The sequence below is a fragment of the Pieris brassicae genome, chromosome 10 (assembly GCF_905147105.1).
Source record: "Pieris brassicae chromosome 10, ilPieBrab1.1, whole genome shotgun sequence".
In the NCBI taxonomy this organism is placed as follows: domain Eukaryota; kingdom Metazoa; phylum Arthropoda; class Insecta; order Lepidoptera; family Pieridae; genus Pieris; species Pieris brassicae.
In genome coordinates this window covers 1,975,509-2,000,970 of record NC_059674.1, presented here as the reverse complement: position 1 = coordinate 2,000,970, position 25,462 = coordinate 1,975,509, and the positions used below count along the sequence as shown (strand labels likewise).

At 33.2% G+C, this 25,462-nt stretch overlaps 5 protein-coding genes across 9 annotated transcripts; 3 read left to right on the top strand and 2 right to left on the bottom strand.

Moving 5' to 3' along the window:
• Positions 1 to 1,565: 1,565 nt before the first annotated feature.
• Positions 1,566 to 9,619, bottom strand: LOC123715368 (probable dolichyl pyrophosphate Glc1Man9GlcNAc2 alpha-1,3-glucosyltransferase). 3 transcript variants are annotated; one of them, XM_045670349.1, is made up of 8 exons: positions 9,370 to 9,618; positions 9,011 to 9,283; positions 8,776 to 8,923; positions 8,458 to 8,700; positions 8,285 to 8,390; positions 7,744 to 7,942; positions 6,994 to 7,080; positions 1,566 to 2,150 (listed from the first exon to the last, which is right to left on the bottom strand). In XM_045670349.1, the coding sequence occupies exons 1-8, from the start codon at positions 9,426 to 9,428 to the stop codon at positions 1,679 to 1,681; spliced, it is 1,587 nt and encodes a 528-aa protein (XP_045526305.1). In that variant the 5' UTR covers positions 9,429 to 9,618; the 3' UTR covers positions 1,566 to 1,678. The 3 variants fall into 3 exon arrangements, with proteins under 3 accessions (XP_045526305.1, XP_045526306.1, XP_045526307.1); XM_045670350.1 differs by lacking the exon at positions 9,370 to 9,618 and having other exon boundaries at positions 9,079 to 9,214; XM_045670351.1 differs by lacking the exons at positions 1,566 to 2,150; positions 6,994 to 7,080; positions 7,744 to 7,942 and having other exon boundaries at positions 8,289 to 8,379; positions 9,370 to 9,619.
• A 1,782-nt stretch (positions 9,620 to 11,401) lies between these two features.
• Positions 11,402 to 12,169, top strand: LOC123714917 (transmembrane protein 60). The gene has a single exon (XM_045669582.1). The coding sequence runs from the start codon at positions 11,759 to 11,761 to the stop codon at positions 12,164 to 12,166; it is 408 nt and encodes a 135-aa protein (XP_045525538.1). The 5' UTR covers positions 11,402 to 11,758; the 3' UTR covers positions 12,167 to 12,169.
• Positions 12,170 to 12,198: 29 nt separating this feature from the next.
• Positions 12,199 to 13,885, top strand: LOC123714916. Its single transcript, XM_045669581.1, has 3 exons — positions 12,199 to 12,559; positions 12,982 to 13,216; positions 13,464 to 13,885. The coding sequence occupies exons 1-3, from the start codon at positions 12,344 to 12,346 to the stop codon at positions 13,661 to 13,663; spliced, it is 651 nt and encodes a 216-aa protein (XP_045525537.1). The 5' UTR covers positions 12,199 to 12,343; the 3' UTR covers positions 13,664 to 13,885.
• Positions 13,886 to 13,928: 43 nt separating this feature from the next.
• LOC123714914 (anaphase-promoting complex subunit 4) lies at positions 13,929 to 17,297 on the bottom strand. Of its 3 annotated transcripts, XM_045669577.1 has the most exons (6): positions 16,987 to 17,297; positions 16,735 to 16,838; positions 16,454 to 16,642; positions 15,694 to 16,237; positions 15,364 to 15,563; positions 13,929 to 15,164 (listed from the first exon to the last, which is right to left on the bottom strand). In XM_045669577.1, the coding sequence occupies exons 1-6, from the start codon at positions 17,093 to 17,095 to the stop codon at positions 13,956 to 13,958; spliced, it is 2,355 nt and encodes a 784-aa protein (XP_045525533.1). In that variant the 5' UTR covers positions 17,096 to 17,297; the 3' UTR covers positions 13,929 to 13,955. The 3 variants fall into 3 exon arrangements, with proteins under 3 accessions (XP_045525533.1, XP_045525534.1, XP_045525535.1); XM_045669578.1 differs by lacking the exon at positions 16,735 to 16,838 and having other exon boundaries at positions 16,987 to 17,095; XM_045669579.1 differs by lacking the exon at positions 13,929 to 15,164 and having other exon boundaries at positions 15,433 to 16,237; positions 16,987 to 17,296.
• Positions 17,298 to 17,444: 147 nt separating this feature from the next.
• Positions 17,445 to 25,091, top strand: LOC123714915 (COP9 signalosome complex subunit 3). Its single transcript, XM_045669580.1, has 9 exons — positions 17,445 to 17,688; positions 17,764 to 17,918; positions 18,064 to 18,160; positions 18,892 to 19,109; positions 19,368 to 19,565; positions 19,765 to 19,917; positions 21,870 to 22,001; positions 22,915 to 23,097; positions 24,981 to 25,091. Exons 1-9 carry the CDS (start codon positions 17,634 to 17,636, stop codon positions 25,059 to 25,061), a joined length of 1,272 nt encoding a protein of 423 aa, XP_045525536.1. The 5' UTR covers positions 17,445 to 17,633; the 3' UTR covers positions 25,062 to 25,091.
• Positions 25,092 to 25,462: the final 371 nt, after the last annotated feature.

The following is a 25,462-nucleotide window of genomic DNA, read 5'->3' as shown; positions in this document are numbered from 1 at the left end:
TTATTTCAACTTTTTTAATTTTTGGTGTTAGCATATAAATTTAATATTCCGTGAGCTCACAGCTTGTTTTAACTACTAAAGCAACGCTAGATCCATGCGTCCAGATAAATACTTGCTGTTTGAAGACCTTTAACCTTCCACAAACTTTGAACTATAAAAAAACTCCAACCAACGCTGGTGATTATGAATAAAGGTCGACCATCTTCCCGAAGTGGGATGGTCGAGTCGGAGGAGGGAGTTGTGATTATAAAAGAGGTTGTGACACATGCGCACGGGCCTTTTCTTTGTACAAGTTTGAAGTTATACAGTTCACGTAAAATCAGTGAAGTAAATTATAGTGAATTAAGTCATCATTGAATTGTTTAATTTCCTACCCTAAGAACTAAATCAACTACCGCTAACAAAATTATAGGTATCGAATCAACGCCTTCATAATACGATCAATTAACAGTATAATCTCAATAAAACTACTCCAAGTAGGTACTATATGAAAGTACACCGTATCAGCTCGAGCCATTCAGTATTGTTGGTATGAAACTCCCTACGGCAACGCACACTAATCGGAATCGTAACGTAATCGCCTCGTCTCGAAACTGGCTCCGAACTGCGATGCGAGAGTGATCAACTTGTAGTTCCCGCGCTCACGTCTATCCGTACCCAAACTCGCGTCTCTTTGTCAACTCTTGCCCCCGTCCCCATCCTCTTCATCAGGCTCTATAGCTATGATAGCCATCTCAAGTATTGTAAACCGGGACGTAACAGTGCGCTACGTTTAACGTTCGTATTCACGCCGAGTTGACGTACAGGAGCTGCTGATACGCTTTAGTTACCTGCATACTTTAGGTTGACGGCGAGGCGAAAGGCGATATGGTGTCGATCCCTTTCCGCGTTAATCTGTGCTTAATCGACACAGTAGACATTTTTGGTAACTTTTCTTTTGTGTACAGAAATTGACGTTTACACTATTATGTATTTCAGTTATACCAATCATTATTCGACCACTTAAGCCGGTTGCAGACCGAAAACTAAGCTATGCCAAGGCTAAACTAAGCTATGCCAAGCAAGCTAGGCTAAGCTATGCTAGAAATAAATAGCGTGCACACAAACAGCTAAGCCAAAGCTCACTTAACGATCATGCGTACAACAAAGAACACTGGACAGCACTGGCGAAGGATGTGCGGGGCAGGGGGAGGCTAAGTTAGTTTAGGGGTAAGCTAAGTTAGTTTAGCTTAGCTCGTGTAGCTGCGCATCGGCATACACAACTAACTTAGCTTCGCATATTTTAGTTAGCTCACATAGCTTAGTTAGCATAGTTTGACTGCACACAAGTATGGAAAAATGCGTCAGCTATGCGAGCTAAGCTAAACTAACTTAGCTTAGCTCTTGGTCTGCAACCCGTATTAAGGGCGGTAAGATTAATAACTTCCAATTTCATATATATATATATATTGATTTTTAAAATCTAAAATACAGATCTGAGTACAGCTAACGAACTATTCCATTTGTTTTTATCAGGTACAAAAATAAAAGACTAGTAGTAATAAACATTTATTTTAAAAAAACTCTCAATACAAATAGCATTTAATTATATCAACTAATAAATACAAATGAGACATAACAATTTTACCCTTATATGTATAAATCAATTAAGGACGCAATTACATTAGGATTTGGAACATTATTTCCCCTTCCTGTGATACCTTAAAGTCCTTGCGGTTAGTAAAGTGGGAACTCGGCTTACGTTAAATGTTAAAAAATAATAATAATAAGTCAGCCAAGAATACAAAACACCGGCCGAACAGTACAACGAGGTTATCATTAGTGGTAAAAAGGGAAATCTTTTATCAAACCCTAAAGACGAATGTAATATATCATAGATAAAAAGTAGCAGAAAACCATACAAATATAACGATTCATACCAATTCAACATTGGCAAAATCATAAAGCCACGCCTCCTAGGCTTTTTGGTCTTCGGGTCGTCGTACAATCTCGGTACGTTGACGAACCCCATTGCACAATGCGTCAACAGTAAAAATAATTTTATCGCCCCGAGATTTTTTGGATACAAAAGCGGAAAGAGCGAGTAATGTCCCACAGTTGACAGTATTAAGTAAGATTTTCCGTCGTCTTCGCCTAACACGGAGAGGAAACTGAAAAATAACATATATATATATATATATATAGTTATGTTTTATAAATCCTAATCCACACGCGTTGAGACCGTACTCATTCACATTTTAACACAGTATATGTCGCAGTAAAGTAGTTAAATCAGAGAGTTAATTGAATCTCTAGACAGTTAATTAAAGATCGATATTCAATCAAGTCGCTAAAGTTCCGTCAGACAAGTGAGTGAACGAAATGTTTAAAGAGTTTCCTAAACGTTATCCGGATTTTTTTAAAGTATTTCTTTTTAATTATTATATAATAAATACAAATCGATATCACGAGCCAAACTATTATTAAGTGTGGATTTCAGAATATTTACGGAGACTAGACTTTTGTAAGTAATTCGTGTAATTAATACCCATGAAATATTCTTTCAAATTCAGTGCATTTGTCATTTTTACTACATATTTATTTGATTGTAAGATAGATTATCGTATTACTAGTAACGGGATGTTCAATTTATTTAACAAATATAGAGAATAAACTTTTCCAAAGCCATCGTGTTCAGGTCGTCGAAATGGTGATGGTGAAGGAATCATCCGTGGAAAAGTAATACCACAGACCAGAGTAAGTAATCGACCGTACGATGTGAAAGTGGAGGTATGTATTAATTACAAATTGAATTCATAGTTGACTAATAATCTAAACAAATATATTAACAGCAACTTTTCAACCAATATATAAACGGAAAATGAAGATATATTTCTTTAAAGAAATCTATATATTGAAGGAATAAGTATTGTTCGGAAATGTGGAACCGATAATAATTTCATTTATTTAAATTAATCACGATTAATATTCTGCTAGTTTTTTTTGTGCATGTATTACTTAATAACATGGAATACCGTCAATACAAAAATGATTTTTGAATACGGCATATTTTGTTTAGCAATTCCTGTTTGTACATACACGTTAGTGTTTGTGTGCCTTTTCCCGCTCTTCCCGTTTTCTTTCCTTTCCTGATTGTTTTTCAAGGCGCGTTTATCGGTTGCAAACATGTAGCAGCGGTCTGCATTTTTATAAATAATGAATGTACGCAATCGAAAACCGATCAACCGCAATGTTTGGAATCAGCCTCGAGAAAGTCAAATAGAAAAATATAAAAAAGGTTGCACTATCGCTCAAATGTTCTCAGGTAAGGAACATCTGTTTGAACATTCAACTGGTTGAATAACGTAAACCGTACAGCTGATCACAAGCGAAACGCCCACGAGTTGCCTAAATCTGCCACAACGCCGCGCCACTAGCGTTATCCAAGAGGCGTATAAAGATGAATCATATATATCTTAATCTGACGCGCCTGAGTTTGTCAAAATGGCGAATTCTTTTAATGACGACAAGTTTGCGTCACCTCCAAATCGGATTATTAGATGAGAGCTTTCTTTTAGGTTCACTTAACATCCCCTTTTTTACGACCAGCCCCACCATGCAAACAATCAGATTAACATACGTACATTACTAAAAATACGTAGGACATGGAAGCTATCAAAATCTGACGCGCCTGAGTATGTCAAAATGGCCAAATTTTTTGCGAATTCTTTTAATGACGACAAGTTTGCGTCACCTCCAAATCGGATTATTAGATGAGAGCTTTCTTTTAGGTTCACTTAACATCCCCTTTTTTACGACCAGCCCCACCATGCAAACAATCACATTAACATACGTACATTACTAAAAATACGTAAGACATGGAAGCTATCAAAATCTGACGCGCCTGAGTATGTCAAAATGGCGAAATTTTTTGCGCATTCTTTTAATGACGACAAGTTTGCGTCACCTCCAAATCGGATTATTAGATGAGAGCTTTCTTTAAGGTTCACTTTTTTCCTTTTTACCTTTTCCACCCTTACGTACAACCAGCCCCATGCAAACAATCACATTAACATACGTACATTACTAAAAATACGTAGGACATGGAAGCTATCGAAATCTGACGCGCCTGAGTATGTCAAAATGGCCAAATTTTTTGCGCATTCTTTTAATGACGACAAGTTTGCGTCACCTCCAAATCGGATTATTAGATGAGAGCTTTCTTTAAGGTTCACTTTTTTTCCTTTTCCACCCTTACGTACAACCAGCCCCATGCAAACAATCACATTAACATACGTACATTACTAAAAATACGTAGGACATGGAAGCTATCAAAATCTGACGCGCCTGAGTATGTCAAAATGGCGAAATTTTTTGCGCATTCTTTTAATGACGACAAGTTTGCGTCACCTCCAAATCGGATTATTAGATGAGAGCTTTCTTTAAGGTTCACTTTTTTTCCTTTTCCACCCTTACGTACGACCACGTCCACCATGCAAACAATCACATTAACATACGTACATTACTAAAAATACGTAGGACATGGAAGCTATCAAAATCTGACGCGCCTGAGTATGTCAAAATGGCGAAATTTTTTGCGCATTCTTTTAATGACGACAAGTTTGCGTCACCTCCAAATCGGATTATTAGATGAGAGCTTTCTTTAAGGTTCACTTTTTTTCCTTTTCCACCCTTACGTACGACCACCCCCATGCAAACAATCACATTAACATACGTACATTACTAAAAATACGTAGGACTTGGATGCTATCAAAATCTGACGCGCCTGAGTATGTCAAAATGGCGAAATTTTTTGCGCATTCTTTTAATGACGACAAGTTTGCGTCACCTCCAAATCGGATTATTAGATGAGAGCTTTCTTTAAGGTTCACTTTTTTTCCTTTTCCACCCTTACGTACAACCAGCCCCATGCAAACAATCACATTAACATACGTACATTACTAAAAATACGTAGGACTTGGAAGCTATCAAAATCTGACGCGCCTGAGTATGTCAAAATGGCGAATTTTTTTGCGCATTCTTTTAATGACGACAAGTTTGCGTCACCTCCAAATCGGATTATTAGATGAGAGCTTTCTTTAAGGTTCACTTTTTTTCCTTTTCCACCCTTACGTACAACCAGCCCCATGCAAACAATCACATTAACATACGTACATTACTAAAAATACGTAGGACTTGGAAGCTATCAAAATCTGACGCGCCTGAGTATGTCAAAATGGCGAAATTTTTTGCGCATTCTTTTAATGACGACAAGTTTGCGTCACCTCCAAATCGGATTATTAGATGAGAGCTTTCTTTAAGGTTCACTTTTTTTCCTTTTCCACCCTTACGTACAACCAGCCCCATGCAAACAATCACATTAACATACGTACATTACTAAAAATACGTAGGACTTGGAAGCTATCAAAATCTGACGCGCCTGAGTATGTCAAAATGGCGAATTTTTTTGCGCATTCTTTTAATGACGACAAGTTTGCGTCACCTCCAAATCGGATTATTAGATGAGAGCTTTCTTTAAGGTTCACTTTTTTTCCTTTTCCACCCTTACGTACAACCAGCCCCATGCAAACAATCACATTAACATACGTACATTACTAAAAATACGTAGGACTTGGAAGCTATCAAAATCTGACGCGCCTGAGTATGTCAAAATGGCGAATTTTTTTGCGCATTCTTTTAATGACGACAAGTTTGCGTCACCTCCAAATCGGATTATTAGATGAGAGCTTTCTTTAAGGTTCACTTTTTTTCCTTTTCCACCCTTACGTACAACCAGCCCCATGCAAACAATCACATTAACATACGTACATTACTAAAAATACGTAGGACTTGGAAGCTATCAAAATCTGACGCGCCTGAGTATGTCAAAATGGCGAAATTTTTTGCGCATTCTTTTAATGACGACAAGTTTGCGTCACCTCCAAATCGGATTATTAGATGAGAGCTTTCTTTAAGGTTCACTTTTTTTCCTTTTCCACCCTTACGTACAACCAGCCCCATGCAAACAATCACATTAACATACGTACATTACTAAAAATACGTAGGACTTGGAAGCTATCAAAATCTGACGCGCCTGAGTATGTCAAAATGGCGAAATTTTTTGCGCATTCTTTTAATGACGACAAGTTTGCGTCACCTCCAAATCGGATTATTAGATGAGAGCTTTCTTTAAGGTTCACTTTTTTTCCTTTTCCACCCTTACGTACAACCAGCCCCATGCAAACAATCACATTAACATACGTACATTACTAAAAATACGTAGGACTTGGAAGCTATCAAAATCTGACGCGCCTGAGTATGTCAAAATGGCGAATTTTTTTGCGCATTCTTTTAATGACGACAAGTTTGCGTCACCTCCAAATCGGATTATTAGATGAGAGCTTTCTTTAAGGTTCACTTTTTTTCCTTTTCCACCCTTACGTACAACCAGCCCCATGCAAACAATCACATTAACATACGTACATTACTAAAAATACGTAGGACTTGGAAGCTATCAAAATCTGACGCGCCTGAGTATGTCAAAATGGCGAAATTTTTTGCGCATTCTTTTAATGACGACAAGTTTGCGTCACCTCCAAATCGGATTATTAGATGAGAGCTTTCTTTAAGGTTCACTTTTTTTCCTTTTCCACCCTTACGTACAACCAGCCCCATGCAAACAATCACATTAACATACGTACATTACTAAAAATACGTAGGACTTGGAAGCTATCAAAATCTGACGCGCCTGAGTATGTCAAAATGGCGAATTTTTTTGCGCATTCTTTTAATGACGACAAGTTTGCGTCACCTCCAAATCGGATTATTAGATGAGAGCTTTCTTTAAGGTTCACTTTTTTTCCTTTTCCACCCTTACGTACAACCAGCCCCATGCAAACAATCACATTAACATACGTACATTACTAAAAATACGTAGGACTTGGAAGCTATCAAAATCTGACGCGCCTGAGTATGTCCATGGCAGTTTTTTTTACAGTTATGAGATTATCTTACCTCAATGGTATAAGTGCCATCAATATCGCTTTTTCATGGACATGCCAACCAAACATGAACGCACATGTTGCACATATTGTCAAACACCTTAAAAAAATATTTCCTTATAATAAAAATTAATTATATTGATTCATTATTATATTTATAATGGTAACTATGTACACATGTGACCGCCTATATTAAGAAAAGGGTCTTAATTTACATTGCGAGTTGCCAAATCAAAAGTGTACAAAAAAAAAGTCTCGGCAACACTTTTTTTTTATAATACGGGAAAAACGGGCAGGGGGCTCACCTGATGTGATGTGACCTGATTAAGTGATATCGCCGCCCATGGACACTCCAATGCCAAAGGGCTCGCGAGGACGTTGCCGGCCTTTTAATTGCCATCAATTAAGAAATGAAATTGCAATTCAAGCTGCTGTTTGTTTATTGTATATTTTAAAATATATATATGAAATATTTGTATTCTTCCCAGAATTCATATATATATTGATATGTACATAGCACTAGTATATGTTGTATGTTTACTGCTGCATGCGTCAATATTAAGACCCTTAAAAATAAAAGAACTTCCCTTTTTGATAGTTTTATATATTACAATCAACGGGACAAATAAAATATACAGAGCAGACTTATTTGCATCAGCCTTCTCTGCCAACCATAACAGAAAATGTTTTGGTGTAAATCAATGCGATAGCAGATTAAAAATGCATATTAACCACTAAGTCCGGGTAGAAAGCAATGAATTACCTTATAAAACTCATATTCCGATACCTCCTATCTGCCCCAAGGTGCCATAGTTTTATCAATGCTGGTAACATTGACATAAGTGTGAATAGAAAAGTGACACTTGGTCTTACTGTCGGCAACACTGAATGTTCAAACTCCTGTACAAGACCGCCAGTCATAGAAGCCACATTACTGGATGATTTGAATCCAAATTTTTTCACTAAAATTAGATTAAAAAATTTACATCTGTAATTGTTGTTTACATATGGCAATAAAAAGCTTTGTTAGGATGGCAGTTATGAATGTAATGCTCCTCTTTGGTTGTGTCTGCTAAGCATCTAAAATATTTTTATGTCTCCTGTATAATGTCTTATATGACTCTATAGTTTTCAAGCATAGACAATGTGCAGATGATATGTGTAAGAAAGTAAGACATATAAAAAAAATCAAAGACTCCCCCCTATAGTGCATATGAAATACTTGAACAGTCGCAATGTTAATCATATCCTGACCTATAAACTGGATTATTATTATACAAATAATAAAACATATTTATACTTACATATAAATAGCAAAACTTTATCAGCAAAATTATACAATGCCCAAAAGTTTGGAGCCCAGTAAGCATGGCACAAGCCTCTTTTGAATGGAAACAACCTGGAAAATAACTGAAGAATAAATGGCATTAAGAAATAATTATTCACATAATAAAATTTCTAGATATTTATCTCTTACCTGTGGTAATTGGTGAATAAAAGGTCCAAATGAAAGTGCAAACACAGCAATTACTGTAGTACCTAACTTTGTTAGATTAGTGAATGAAAATGAGTACCAAGGTGTATGTACACCATCCTTAGAAGATACCGTAAAGCAGTAGGCACGCAGTAAAAATACAACATATACTGGTGCTATGTACATATAAATATGCTTAAAATTTAATAAAATTGCAAACCATAATGCTGTCTGTATAACATTACCCTGAAAATATAAAAATACAAATTACCAAAGTGATGTAATGAAAAATAGATAATGTACATTACATAATTTACTTACTTTAATCATATGTGAAATGGAAATTAGCATAAGTCCATATAAAAATCCATTATACTGAAAATGTATATGGTCAACCATTAATAATCCAGGATTAGCAACCAATAATATAAATACCAGTAGCTTCCCATTGTCTAGCAAGTCAGAACACCTGGAACATAATTATATGATTTTTAATGTTTCTATTAGAACTAGATTAGATTTAAAAACTAGGTTAGTGATAATAACATAAACTTACTGTTTCACGCCGTAAATATAAAATAGATCTAAAACAATAACAGATAATCTCTGAAATATTACAGTCACCTCTGAGGCATAATATAAATTTTCAATCTTCAACATCTCAGGGTCAAAATATTTTGCTACATGTGACAAAGCATACTCCAACCAGGCAAAAAACGGAGGATAATCTAGAGTCCATTCCGAAGTTGATTCAAAATACCACTGATCAATAGACTTATTGTGGGTAATTGCTAACCAATTTCTGTGAACCTCAAAATCTGTTGAACGACTGAAACACGGTAAAAGGTTTAACATAAATCTTCTAAAATATTTGTTAAATATATTATCTATCGATCATATTTTAGAACAACTTACTAAAGCGGCATAAACAATAATTTCACCGCAGTTACCATTAACGTTACTTGAGTTATCATGGTGCACTACTGCATTAGCACACCAACCTATTTTTGAACTCTGAATGACCAAACAATTGTAACACTAAATGTTTCATACACTTAAATTTTAAAATTTTCTACTAATATTTTACATTGGTAAATTCTGTTTATGACATGCCGGTTGGAAAAATCGTAATATTCATTTACGTTTAAGATCCTCAACTGACAGGTATGTTGACACTCGACAGTGGACAAAATTGAACATAAAAAGGTATGTACTCAAGCCGCGCCAAAATATCAACGAAAGAACATATCGGTCCTTTATTTCAAAAGCGTAAAGGCCCATTGAGATGGAAATAGTTTCGAACAGTAATCGTACGCGACTATCGCCAGCAATAATCGCCATAGCATTATCGTATATAAATCTTTACATACAGACAAGAACCTAATTCTCGCCTACGATTATGTCAATCGCGAATCGCTAAAGATTTATCGCTAGGGCATAATTCCCTGCGTCTGTTCACACATCGACATTTTAGTAAGAAGATTATTATTTACGAGAACCTCGACTAGTATAAAGTATAAACACGATTTCGTATGAATTTTTTTATGTTCATGCGAGTATCGTACAAATTGGTTTGAACCGTTTTGAGTGCGATGCTTCATTCCGGTTTAGTGAGTTCCATTAAATTTTATACAAAAAGTTTGTTTTCTGATATTTGCTAGTACTTCTCTATTCTAAGAAGAGATGGTGATCATGATCATTAATATTGATAATTCAAATAAGTAGCCCACACAACAAAAATATTTAATAACGATAATAATAATAGTAATAACTCTATTACAATTAAAGAAATTCTGTTTTAGTCTTAGTAATAAGGGAAAATAAAATAATTGTATTATTTGTATTCATGTCTATGATAATAAAAGCCTTTTGTTGAACTTTATCTTATTTAACTATATTTAACCAATTTCTGTAAAGTTGCATATAGTAGATCATTTTTCGAAAAATAATGCCATAAAGAAGTTTTACCTCCTACGTGTGTACACTAGTGCACGCCCACTTTTTTTATAATGATTGTTTTTTATAATGATGGTATTTATTTTTATGTCGATTACATACATTTTAGGTTTTATCGGTTCGATTCGATATCGATAATTCTATTATTCAGTTAAATCATCAATTAAGAATGTTAACTAATTTTGAATATTAGCTCTCCATATTCTCTGTTAAAAAGAAAAAATACAAGTGAAAGAATTACTTTGGTACGTCGATTATTTTCTGATTAATAGAAGTAAACGTGCGATGCGCACTCGTACTCGATGGCGTGACGGTGTGATGTCATCGCACAACACTGGCTCAGTCCGCTCGCACTCTCAGCACGGTGTTGTCTAATGTTTCATTAGAAATAACAAGTATGTATTTTCAAAAATTATACTACTACTTGTTCATAAATAATGGGCAACCATTACTGCATCTATTTTAGGCAAATTATCCGATTGCCCTTTTTCGAACCCTTCATCCATTTCGTTAATCTAATATGAATACTTAACGTAATGCGAGACTGAAAACAAAACAAAATACTGTGCAAGCTCTAGACTTGCTACTAATCGGAGCGTTGTAAATTGACGTCAATACGGGTACGTGACGGTAAGCGGGATTTGATATTTATCATAAGTTTAATGATGATGATATTAATTTATCCCTAATGGGAAAGGCAAAGGACTTCCAGTCAGTCATAAGCTTAAATACTTTTGAAATCAAAACAAATGGGTATTTTTGACTTCCACAAAAACTCGTGTACACTTTCTTAATTATAAAAATATACCGCTGAAATATAATTCTTTCTTTTTTTTCGTTACGGCCGCTATGGAATTTTAACTATAATTAAGTACATCTTAATGATTTTGTAAGATTTGAGATATGCAAACTTAACTCTGATTTTAATTATAAAGTTTCATCAGTGAATCTTGTGATTATATTGTAATCAAATAACGTTTACATTGAATTGACGACTATTCGAAATACCTACTTTGATGATATTTTAAGACTTAAATTTGATAAATAACCTTTATGCATTAGTCAGATAACTGATTACGATGTAAAATACATTATTTTATATCTGTGGCTCACAGGCCACGGGCTGTGAGTCTTGTACTGTCTATGAGCACTAGGCTGTGGACTGTTGGCCTTATTTGAGTTGTTTCAAGTTTGATGTTTGTAAATTTGTTATTTTCAATTTATTTGAGATTATCATGAAACAAAGATCAACGTTAAATCATGGGTTAATTACAGTGACTTAATAACCTCGAAACATTTAAATATCAAACCCCTTTGTAAAACCAAGGGATATTGTAATAATCCAGTTATGGCGATATTGCATCGGGCTCTTTTTACTTGGTTTATTTTCTTAGTATTTCTAATACTACTATGTTTACGGCTAGAATCAAGAACGCATTGGAATTGGTTCATTGTCTTTATTCCTATGTGGGTTTATGATAGCATTTTATTAATATATGTTATCTTCCACATGGTATCTCACTGTAGGAACGGCATTGAAAGATTTCGTGGAACAATAAACAAAAATGTTTGGTACATTACTGCCATAGGACTGAAAATGGCTGCTCAAATTATTATATGTATTAAATTAGAATATACGAAAGTAAATCTTCCAATCTATGTTGTAATGACACCTATCTGGATGCTGCTGCCTGTTCTGTGTGTGGAGGTTTTCATGCACCTATTAAAAAATCCAAGTAGAAGTAGTAGATACTAAGTTTATCTACTTCCTATTTCTGAGGACAACTGGTATGAAATTATAAATAATTACCATGTGACTTTGAGATAATTTTAAACTTGGCAGAGATCCATTGACATCAGTAAGATGTTTGCACAAGTTTTGGGTGTTTGTGGTGATATAACTATACCAAATAAGTGATTTAATTTGTATTAAATGCCATCAATCATGAGTAATCTCCCTGATGTGAAATCAAGTATGATTAAAGAAGTACCTGTGGGAAGTACTGCGGTTTTGAACTGCAATAGCAATGACTATGAACATAATTTTATGTTCTGGCTATTTGACAAAAATACAGTAATTGGTCCAGGGAATAATCACAACGAAAAGAAGTTCAAATATGAAGTTTTATCAGGACGACTTCACATTGATGTAAGTTTCTTCCAAAATTTATCAATTCAAATATTTTACTTGAGGGCCTTAAGTTAAGCTGTAAATATAATTTCATACTTTATAAATGTGTGAAATGAAATGATCAGGGTGCCAACACCAGTTATTAAGTCTTTGTGGTCCAGTGGAGCTTACAAAAAAATCACTTAATAGATTCCGAAATGTTTGTCTTCACATGCCTACTTTTTATGTTTCGAGCATGATGCTTTCCTCTCTGTACAATCAAGTGTTATATGGGCACATAGAGAGAATAGACCAAAGTACAGCTGAGATTTGAAACTACAACCTCAGGGCTGAGAGTGCCATGCTCAAGCAAGTGTCAAAACAAACAGTAGTGACTCCATGAAAGGTCATATTTCTGTAATTGGAATGAGCTAAAGTTCATTTAAAATTATTTATTACAGAAGGTATCACCAGCTGAGTCCGGTTATTACAAATGTGTTTCCAAGACCCTTGATGGATCTGGTATATCTGTTGGTGAAGTTGAAATGATAGTCAAAGGGTCAACATTCTCATCCATGGATGCTGTGAAATTGGTTGCCATTATTATATCAATCCTTGTGATTATAGCCTGTGCTGTAATCTATTATAGGTTGAGGAAACAGTGGAAACAGTATGATGGCAGAAAGGTTGTACCAGGTTTGTGAAATTTATTATCTTTCTTACCATTGTCTATTAATTTATTCAGTATGACAAAATAATGTTTCTGATATTGGGGCATATGTACGAACAATGATCGCAGAGAGTCCCATAAAATGTAAATGTATGTTGTAATTATAACATAATAATATTTATTTGTAACATACATGAAACGTCTTTCTAAAAGACAAAATTTAGACAAATTAAAATGTGTTGAATACTCTTTATATTTTTTTCGTATTTTTAGTGGATGATGATGAAGATGAAGATGGCGATGAAATTTACAATCGTACAACCACAACAATTCCTGAACCCGTTGCTGGTCCCAGTAGAAATCCATCATCAGAACAACTTTTGTATGGTATAGATAATCAAGGTTTAGATACTGATTTTAATTCAGTGTTTGAAAATATCCAGATAAAATCACCACAAGCCAGCCTAATATAGTTTTATGTATAGTTTATCTTTAAGCCTATGACTTGGATAGTCTAAATATTGCATCTGTTTAACTGATCATGAGATAGCACATATAATATATTAGCATAATATAGTCCTGTCAGAAATATAGATTTCATACAACTTATGGCAAAGTTTTTTAAATTGTAATTAATAAATTATAACTACTTAATTTTAATAGGGGTAAGAAATAGGTGTAAAATTTTTTTAAATTTTGTATTGTTATAATTGAAATTTTAAATTAAAAAAAATTAAGGATACTTCTATGCATTTATTTATTTATTTAAAATGAAATATTTTCCCTTGTAGAGTTCTTATCAGTGGTCTGACTAGTTTCACCTTGTGTAATATTTGATTGAGATGTAGAATCAAAAATATCATCATCTTCTTCTTCACTATTAATTTCCATTTCAAATATTTTCACTTTTCTTTGAATATTTGATAACACTACAGCAACTTTTCTTGCTCCCGAAACAGCAATTTTTTGTCCATAAATTTTTTCCATAACTTTATAAACACTAGGATCGAGAAGTGGAGCAAGATCAGTAGATGGTAAATCTTTATTGAAAATTAAATTTTTACATTTCATATTAAATTCCTCTGCATTTTCCAAAGCTACTTTTAAAGGTAATTGAACAAATAGTGTACTATCCTCAGAAGATGGATGTTTCAAAAGTAGAGATAAATTTTCAGAGGAATAAAATTGTATGTCTAATATGTCTAAATTTTCAGTTTGATCACTATTGTCTTTAAGCAAACTAGTTGAAAAAACATATTGACGTGTTGTTGCAGAGTATCGCTCTTTTACACTAACAGACATGAAATATAGAATTTGAGAGTTACCCTTAGTATTTACTAAAGCCATCATAAATCTCTGTTGCTCTACATCAAATATTTGTGAAGTCTTAAAACTATCATCAACTTCTAAAGGGGCATTTGCATCATAACATTTAATGTTAAATAGGGCCGAGAAATTTTGTGCAATATCTTTATGGTGTATATCAAATACTTCTTCAATGTGTTTTGTCATATGGTTTTGTTGTTGTATAAGAGAATACTTTTTAAATTCATCTATGCAAAATATTGTATCATTATCTTTGGACAAACACAAATTCTCTTTTAAGATTTTATGCCACGGATTGTCATCATTGTCTGGAAGAATTGTCAATTCCTGATCCTGTAGATATTGGCCTAGTCTTTCTAAATTAAACTTAACGGGTTTATCTGTTGACTCCGATGTGTCCACTTGAACGTTATCAAAGTTGTATAAAAAGTCTGCTATATGTGTAAGCTCCTGCTGAGTTATCTTAACAATTTCACTGGGAGTTTGTTCATCTAACAGACGAACAATGACAACAAACAGCCACCGGAAAAATGCTTTGTAGTTTCTCATTGATACATCAATTACTTGCTGCAGTTCAAGGCATTTGTTCAAAAATGCAAAGCAGGCTCTTACTGCAGCGGTCACCTTTTGCTCATCTAAACCCAATATCTAAAAATTTATAGATGTTATATAAATTTTAATAATGTTCCAAGTTTCATTCCAATAAAATAGATTAATATTGAAAATCTATAATGGATTCATTGGTCATTGCAATAAACATATATCAAGCTGCTAAAATATATACAATCTAATAGAATGAATAGTATGCAAATTTTTAAATTCCATATTACAGTTAAAAATTACTAACCTTATATCTATCAGGAATTTTTGCATGACCTCGTAACTCAGACAAATGGTATACAAGATTTTGGCCAATAATATTTAGTTTCTTCAATACCAGTTTTTGAATTGTTGAATAACTTAATTCAACAGAGGTACCAAACTTCTTAAGACCTTTTGCTGTTAAATCTCTTAAAAGAAACCCTTCTAAATCATCAGAAGGTACACCTAGAATTAAAATTGGGCTTCAAAATTTTAAGTATGCTTAGTAAGAAACTGAAATCTATTTTTAATATTTAATAATATTAGCCAACTTATTTGCTCCCATATTCAATTTAAGCAACTAAAATGTATATACCTAACATTAATAATTCTAATAAATCGGCCGAGACACCTCCTTCTGGAACTGTAGATGCATATAAAGCCATTTTGGTATCCATTTCGAGAAGAATATGTTCCCAAGCTTCTGTTACAGCTTTCATAGTACGAGTCAGACGTGACAATAATTGATATATTTGTATCTGTGAATTGGCTACTATTGACAGCTCTTCTGAATATGCTGATAGAACACTTGTGTTGATAATTGACACCATAATCCTATTACTGCATCTCTCTAAATATAAAACCTGCATTATACTGAAGTCATCAGAGAGTTGGATGTCAAGAATTTTGTAGTTGCCTTGGGGATCATTTGTAAATTGCGATAAGTGAACACTTCTATAAGGATGTCTACCAAATACACTTATAAATATCGTGCCTGTACCATATGCAACTATTAACAAATTTAATTGATTAAATTGTTCTGAACTATCTTTGAACTCTGTATCATTTTCATTGGTATTTTGAGTTTTGTAAGAAGTATTTGGCATAGGTGGATTTTGTAAAAACAAGCTGGAATCATCCTGAAAACATAAGACTTATAATATACTTAAATTATAATTTTAAATAATGAGGAAACTCAGTAACTTAAAAAAGGTATTAAACCTCCATATTCTAAGTTCTCAATATTATAATTTTCTTTTATAGGCTTTAAAGAAAAAATGTGAAACAAACAAGAATGTGGACAGTGTCCTGTGGCCAAGAAGTAATAGGGCTTCAGTTATAAATATTCAACATACATAAATATTATATTCTGTAGTGCTTTCCAAAGTACCAGATTTAAGAGCCCAGCATATGCATGAAATACCATATTTCTTAAATTCTGTCTCATCCTTAAATTCCTGTACAAAGTCATATTTATCAATAACTGATTTATCTTCAATATCAATAACACAAACACTTCCATTATTATAAGCAATAGCTAATGCCTGAAAAAGAAAATTATTTATTAATTCTTAAATATTGCCGGTATCATATTATACATTTTTTTTAATTTTTAAGAACACATTTCAATATTTACTTTCCCATCAGGTCTCCATGCCATAGAATCAACTTTTGTGTTTTCTTTGGGTGGTGGTAAACTCCAAACTTTCTGCCAATGTAATCTATGTACCTGCACTTCACCTAAAAATAAAAAGAATTATTTTTAGGTGAAGTGTATTGCATTATATTGATTTATTTAAAAAATATATTTGAAACCGAGTTTTCTTGATATAGGACTAAGCATTTGAGTTTTTATTGTTAAATTTAAGAAACGGCAATTTTAACTTACCTTTCAAATTACTTATAGCTATTAAATCCAATCGGTGACTCCAAATCATAAGATCTATTTGATTCGCTACATGCCTCTCTTCCATTTGTCTCATACCAGGATTATACATTTTTTCGCAGTTATATTTATAACGTAAATATTTCGTAAAAGTTGTAAATGATTTCTTTTTTTAATTCAATTTATACGTTAACTTTTACATACAAGTGTATTATTATTAAATTTACCGGTACCTAAGATCTATAAGATTAACATTTCATAGTCCAAATTCATACATGCATCAGTTTAAATTTTTATGAAACATTGTAATCATTTTTGACACTTGACGTATACAACACTTACAATGTTACAACTTTGTTCAATGATCAATCGAATTTATTATTTTCCTTATATTCACCCTATGACAATTGACAACTATAACCATATGTCATAATCATAAAGTACATTGCCATAACTCGAAATGTGAAAATTCACGACAAAAATCAAAATTGGTAAAATCACAGATATAGTAGAGGTAAAAATTGTGAGTGTGATTTGTGAATGTTTTAAAATGAATTATTGAGCGTTAAATTGTGGTATAGGACTAATTTAATTGCATATTTCACTAACAAGTCTACTGCATTTTATATAAATTCTAGACTTATTAAAGAATGGCTTCGCCGTTGGAACAATTTGTGAACAATGTACGGACCATTTCGGCTTCAGGTATTTGAATTTTTGTATGTTTTTATTATATATTTTTTATTCGTCTACGTGTATAATGAAATGTTATTTTATCAGGAAATTTTCGTGAACTTTGTGATATAATATCAAAATCAGATGAAGTGCTTCAGAGGAATGGTGCTCATCTAAACATAGTTCTTGAAACCCTTGACATTCAACAACATTCTTTAGGAGTTCTGGCTGTTTTAGTTGCAAAGTTTTCATTACATCAGGTAAAGTTTTCACTACTATGCTATGTTTGCTGTTACAATTATTGCATTTTAGTTTTTCAATACTGTTAATTTGTGTAACACATTTCATTTGAACAATATTACTTTAAGATGATTTACAATTATGATATTGTCTCTTATATTCCAGGGTTCGAATGATGTGGATAGATCAGCAATGTATCAACAGATCTGTGATTTCATAAATAACTGTAATGGAGAACAAGTTAGGTTCTGCCCTGAATTATGTAAGTATGTATGGCAGGGTACATTATTATTTCAATCATAACTTTAAATATTTCATATAGATGTGCTAGAGCATCTGCTCTACATATCTATGTACTACCTATTGGTGTGTTCAATATGAATAAGGCGACCTAAAGTAAAAAAAAATCTTTGAAGGTACATTGTGCCTTTTCTTAAGTGCATCTAAATGTTGCTTACTTAAGGTAATCCTTATTATCACCAAATATTAGGGTTTTATATTTAATAGGATCAATTCTTGGTGATGAGATTGAAGTGTTTTTGTAGTTTAGTTTTCAATTGGACTAGAATAAGGTTGCTTATTAAGCATGCCAGTAATATTTTTCTGGCTAGAATTAACTGAACAATGAATTCTAAATATATACTTTTGGTGTACTATGGTTTGTTTGCTGCTTAATCCTCAACAGATTTTGAAAGTTCTATATTACAATGTCATATTTTAGTGTTTTTAAAACTTAGACAAAATTAGTTAATATATGTTTTTACTAGTAAGTCATGACAAAATTTTTGAATATAGCTTGTGTAGAATATACACTATATAACAATGCAATTTCTAATTTTCAATATTAAATCTATGTTATAGAAATTGCATGCATAATAATGAAAACTAATCAAAGTCAAGAAATTTTAATTTTATACTGTGTGTGACATTAAATTTAGGGTTAGTTACTGTTATTTAGAGTGTTGATTAAGGTACTTTATGAAAAGTATATAGTTGCAGAATTATGTCATTTGCTGACTGATCATTTAGTGGAATTGAAGCAACCCATACGAGGAATAGAGATATTGAAGAAAGCAATCAGAAAAATACAACTATTTGATTCTCAACTAACATCCATACATGCAGATTTATGCCAATTATGTCTGCTGTCAAAGTGTATGAAACCAGCTCTTGAGTTTTTAGAAACAGATGTTACAGGAATCGGATCAGAGGTATTTCTATAACATGTAAATTAACTTTGATATATAAGTAAACTTCGTCTCAGATGGTGTCTAAATTTTATTAATTTTTACCCAGTACATTTGGGATAAGTGTATTTCAAATTGCCTCATTAAAAAAACCCTGTGTCGCCCTGGGCCTTAGCTTTTGTAACTGTTTTGTGATTAGTTTTTTTCTAACAGGCAAGTGGCCTTCAGTGTGTTACAAAAATTCAATATAGTGATATGACTAACTTTTTATTTCTTTTACAGCTTGGTGGAAATAATGACTCAAAACACTTTCTGCTATATTATTATTATGGAGGAATGATATATTCAGCTTTAAAGAATTTTGAAAGAGCGTTGTACTTCTTTGAGGTTGTTGTGACTGTTCCAGCCACGGTGGTGTCGCACATAATGCTTGAAGCCTACAAGAAGTACATTTTAATTTCACTTATTTTGCATGGAAAGGTATGTATAGTCTATGGTTTATGCAAATACTCCTTCTATTCTATATGAGCCATAGAATATAATAAATATATTGATGTTTAAAGAAATTGATTTGACTTTGATAATTTATTATAAAATGTCATTTATAAATTTATGTATTGCCATAAGTGAACCCAACATGATATATTACCATTATTAAATGCAAATATTATTATTTCAGATATTATTAATGCCAAAATATACGTCGCCTGTGGCGTGTCGTTTCTTAAAACCTTTATCAGTTGCCTATCATGACTTGGCCACATCACAACATGCAGCGGCGAAACATAGAGAGACCTTTGTAAGAGATAAGAATATGGGACTTGTTAATCAGGTGAGTTTTGTTCATCCATACACACACACACACACACTTTTATTTGTAGTTTAAAAGTTAATTTAGGTTTGTTTAGTGAAACTAGTGGTTTATTCCAAGGGTTCCCATTTTGTTTCCAATATTTATTTTTAAGAAGCATGTGATACACAAATACAATGCCTAGGCTTGCCCTTATCTGCTGATAGGTCACTCTCTTATCTTCCTCCATCATGCGTCGCTCAGCACTGATGTTATCTTCAGTAGTCGCTGTTAAAGGATGTCCCTCATGCGGATCATCATTGAGATTGCTACATCCACGCTTAAACTCGTTAAACCAATTGTAAATAGTAGCACGGAGGGGGTTTCAATAAGAAATGCTAATCACAATCTTTCATAGGTTTGTTCTTGAGTAAACCCACAACCAAAGTCATAATAAATCATTGACCGAAAATTTTCTCGCGTTTGGTTAATTTTCACATGTAACAAGAGTTTTAGATTTGCCGCCAATTCAATGACAAATGACAAATTAATGCAATAGACTACATTAGGGTACCAAAGAGTTTTAAAATTGAAATTTAAAAAAATAGTTTTTTATGTCTATGTGTAGAAACAACTTATATTAAATTTATTATATATATAAAAATATATCAATAAGCTGTACTTTTGGCGCGTTTTGGTCAAAATTTTATTTAAAATCTATTTAGAAATACTATTGACAAAATGGTTAAAATTTATGGAATATACATACCAATGTTTGCCTCCTGGAATCAGCTACCCACTGAAGTATTTCTGAACCAGGGAGAACCAGCCCTCTGGCATTGAAAGTATATATATATGTATATGAATGTATCCTCCTGCCCGTTTGCTCGTATTTAAAAAAAAACAGCTTTGTACAACATTGACCCATCGTTGCTGGGTATTTTAAATTTAAAACAAAAGACAATATCTTTGTCTGTAACAAACAGTCAAAATCTACTTAAAATTAAAAATACTGTTTGGTTTAGCTTGTCTTCTATACAATAATGACACTCTCAATAACGAAAGCAATTGAGTAATAAAATACTTTTTAAGTTGCGCTAATAAGTAAAAACTGCGCAGCTGTGTAAGTTCTTTGGTTGCTACATTCTCCTTAAGCGCAATAAACTTGACTGTCGGCATCATGCATACGTTCTTAGAAATTCGTTATTTTGTTTACAAATTGGGATTGCTTGCACCTGTAAACTGTTGTTGACCATGACTAATAAGTAGGAGTCATGGATTATCTATACTTTTCCTTCTCTCCATGTAACGACAACTCTCTATAACGCCATAAAATGTCGGTTCCTTCAGTGTCGTTATATAAATACCAATAAAGTAGTTAAATCAGAGAGTTAATTGAATGTCGATACTCAATCAAGTCGCTAAAGTTCCGTCAGACAAGTGAGTAAACGAAACGTTTGACGAGTTTCCTAAACGTTCCTAGGTAACAAGACTACCCTAACCTAACCATTTACAATAAATCAATACACGGAATATCCAAGCTCTCAGTTCTTCACGATAACACCGAAATAACAATAACAAATGAAATAATCATGGCGGAGTCTTGTTTTCCATTTTTAATCAACTCGCTGGCTTTCGGTCAGATAGATAGTTAACCGTTTTCGACGCTGCTTTTGATTCAATATCGATCTTTAATTAACTGTCTAGAGATTCAATTAACTCTCTGATTTAACAACTTATATATCCACTGTACACAGCGACATATACACTGTATAAAAAAAATATCTAGGAGATATAAATACTATATTTTTTTTATGATATGTTTATGAACTTGCACTTTTCCAATCACATTTGTTTTTTCCTGACTTGGGTTGCCTGGACGAGATCGCTTGTTAGCGACAAGGCCGCCCGTTGCATCCCTTATGATTTTTATGGATTATTTGTTTTTCTATAAATGTAACGAAATTAAATAAATAATCATTTTTCTTTTTCAGGTCATAAATTCAATGTACAAAAAGAATATACAAAGACTAACGAAGACATTTTTAACTCTGTCCCTGAGTGATGTCGCTTCTCGGGTTCAGTTATCCGGACCGGCTCAGGCGGAGACTTATATTTTGAATATGGTATGTCGTAAGTGTATTTAAAATATTTGACTTTTATTATTTGATATATATTATTGATATTATATTGATATTATTTGATTTGAATATCTCTAAAACTACTGAATCATTTTTTATGAAACTTGAACTGCTTAGTCCCCGTCTTTGAAAATTTTGGTGGACAAACATATGAAAACTTGTACTCATACTACAATCGATTGTAATAATTACAAACTATAGAGAAATTTAATAGAAACAAAATAAATTATATTATAATTCAATCAAAAGTTATAATAAAAATCAACTGTCAGTTGATCCACGCATTCCCTGACATTTATTATGTAAAGCGCCATCTGTTAGATGATTCCATAGACAAAGTCCTCTATAGTATTGTCTTTTGTTAACATAGCTTTAGCACATTTAAAGAAAACACCTTTTTAGTGGATTGAAGCTATGTATTATTATAAACTTATAATTATTTACATAAATTTAAATTTTGCGGACGTTTCGCGTGCTATACAGCGTGCGTGGTCACGGTGACTAAAGACAAAAGGTGTTAAATGTCAAAAGTATCACAACTGTAGAGAAAGTTGTGTTATCTGTATTTATTTCCCCGAAGTTGATATCGACTAAAAGATGACGGGTTTTTTGCAAAAAATGACTCACGGTGTCCTCTATTTTCGCGGATTGTTTGTTTTGGGGTTTTAGTCCTCTATAGTCATATTATTTAGGTAACACGTTTCCTTATAACGCGGAGATTTCTCAAGTTATAATTATTGGGTTCCTTTGCATCTGTTTCAATTGTGTTTAGCGAAATAACTGTAATCACGTGTCGATAGTTTTTGAAATCTAAAAAAAAAACGGTCTTACCGCTACAACGCGATTTGTTATAACGCGGTCTGTATTTGTGGATTTTGAGGTACCGTTATTATTTTAGATTGAAGAAGGCGAAATATATGCTATGATCAATCAGAAAGATGGAATGGTCGTGTTCCTGGATAGTCCTGAGAAATATGCTTCACCTGAGACGTTGTGTGTTTTGGAACAGCAAATGGCTGCTTGCACCAAACTTCATCAGTACATTCAAGAAATGGATGAACAGATACAAGTCAATCCTCAGGTAATATTCCATCAATTGTTTACCAGAAATAGAATTTTGTACTTTGTTAAATAAATTTAGAATTATTGATAATTAAAAACAGATGGCGCTGTACCAAGTTAGCTAATGCAACGGTTCGCAAAGTTCGTGGGCTGTCACATAGATGGCGCTTTTATCAAATTAATATTATTTTATGCTATTTAGTACAACAGGCTTAGTTTGTAAGATAGTATTTTGAGTGACGGAACCTTTGTTTTAACAATGGATAAAAAGTAATTTTGTTTGTTAATAACTGCTTTAAAAAAATACTATTGAAGACGAGGCTTGGGTTGATGAAGTTGTTCGCGACTTTATACCAGAAACATTCGTTCACAAGTGGTTTGCTAAACGAAAGCACCGAGGAAGATGCATTACTCGAATAATAGAGGCTTGGAACAGAATCACTTTGTCACAATTGTGATCCAATCTTGGATCTCTTGCTACACCCTTCCTTGCGTGGGGGGTGTTTAGACCCGTTCGGGGTATATACCCCCTTCGGGTGGTGTTTTTGGTCGCGCCCTGTTAATGGGACGAAAACGGGGACGGTCTAACAAACAGCGTGACAAAGCGTGAGCTAATGTTATTGTGGGCCATGTAAACAGATTTGGTGGTAGTGGGTCATAATTGTTGCAAAGTGATTTCGTCTCGAGCCCCAAATAACGTTTACGAATGATTAAGATGGATTTAGTTCATTTTAGAACTTAAGTTTATGACATTAATTTCTTTGAAATAGCGCCATCTATGTTTAGCGTCAACTAACTTGACACTTCGGCGTTAAAAGTTATGTTTTATGAAACATTCTTGTCTGTTATCTTTGAGTGGTTTAAAGAAAATGTATTTGAACCGGGTTTATTTTGCTAATGTAGTTTTTATTGCCAATATCTTTTAGGGTGTTTGGTATTTGGAAGTCTTTGCTAAACATAAGTAATAATAATAAAAACCCGTTTTATGTCCAATTATTACAAAAATATAATATAGCGCTTAGAGTTGTTATATATGTCACCGGAATATACCAAAATCAGCAAGTTTATAAATTTGCTAGAAATTTTATCTATAATTGGCGACATCTCGTGGTAAATTTATAAACTAACGGATATCCATTCGTAACATTCTTAACGGTTAGGTTAGGTTACTTACTTATTATTTTACGCGTAAGTTCGGTAAGTCTATCAATTTGCGAAAATGTGGTCGTAAGTAATACATTTATTTCCACACATTATTCTACCTTAACAGTTTTAACTAATTCGATAGATCGTTAAAATAATACCTACACCGATTATCGTACAAAAAAACATAAAAAAAAATATATTTATATGCCTAAATATAATTAACAATATAGCAAGCAACTCTTGTAAACTCAGCCAGTGGACAAACGAATAGGTCTTCATCTCTCGTTTAGAATCTAACGGGAAATATAATAAATTTATAAACTTTCGGATTTTGTTATATGCCGGTATACGTTTTCCTGTTATCGTAATATCCTAGCTTCCTTCAGTACCTCAGAACGTTTTCAGCCTCCAGCGTTTTCCAAATGTCTGTTGATATTACGAGCTAGGGGATCGGATAGAAAATGCATCAAGGGTTTATTCCTTGAAAAATCAATGAGGCATTTATGGGCACAAATTAATTGCAGAAATGCACTAATTACACACACCAATCACTAATTACTTCACTTATGCACACTTCACACAGTACTTTATCACTTGTATACACTTTATCGCCTATCGTAGTGGAAAAATCTAGAAACATTGCAGTCGACCCGTCTTCGTAACAATATTATTTCTCCAAACTTACATATAGGAAGTATATTTTTTTAAATTGCCATATATATTTTGGTATTGGATACAAATAGCTATTTATTTCAGTATATTAAGAAATCAGTGGGATGCCACGATGAAGATATGCCAGCGACAAGTCAAAACTCAAAAACAACATATACAATGTAAAGAAATTTATTAATAAATGCTAAAAAATAATCTCTATTTTCTTTATCCCAAAATTATTGTTGGTTTAAATTTATAAAATGTATAAACATAATATTGCTTTTTATATAATTACGTCTGATGTTAAGTGATTCAATCACCCATAGACACTCACATGGTTAGAGGGCTCGCAAGTGCGTTGTCTAGCTTTTAGTAGCTGTTAAGCTAAGTCGAATTGGTCTGCAAATACTTTAGAGGGCAGCTGGTGCCACATAGTGGAACAATGCACGTCTAGTTTGAAACTCAGCTGCAGTTATTACTCTGAACAACTCTTCTGGCAAATGTGGTAGAAGATGCAGATATACCAGACATCTTCACGCAACTTCAAGAGATCGAGCTGCTCACTGGTCGTCGACAATGCGAAC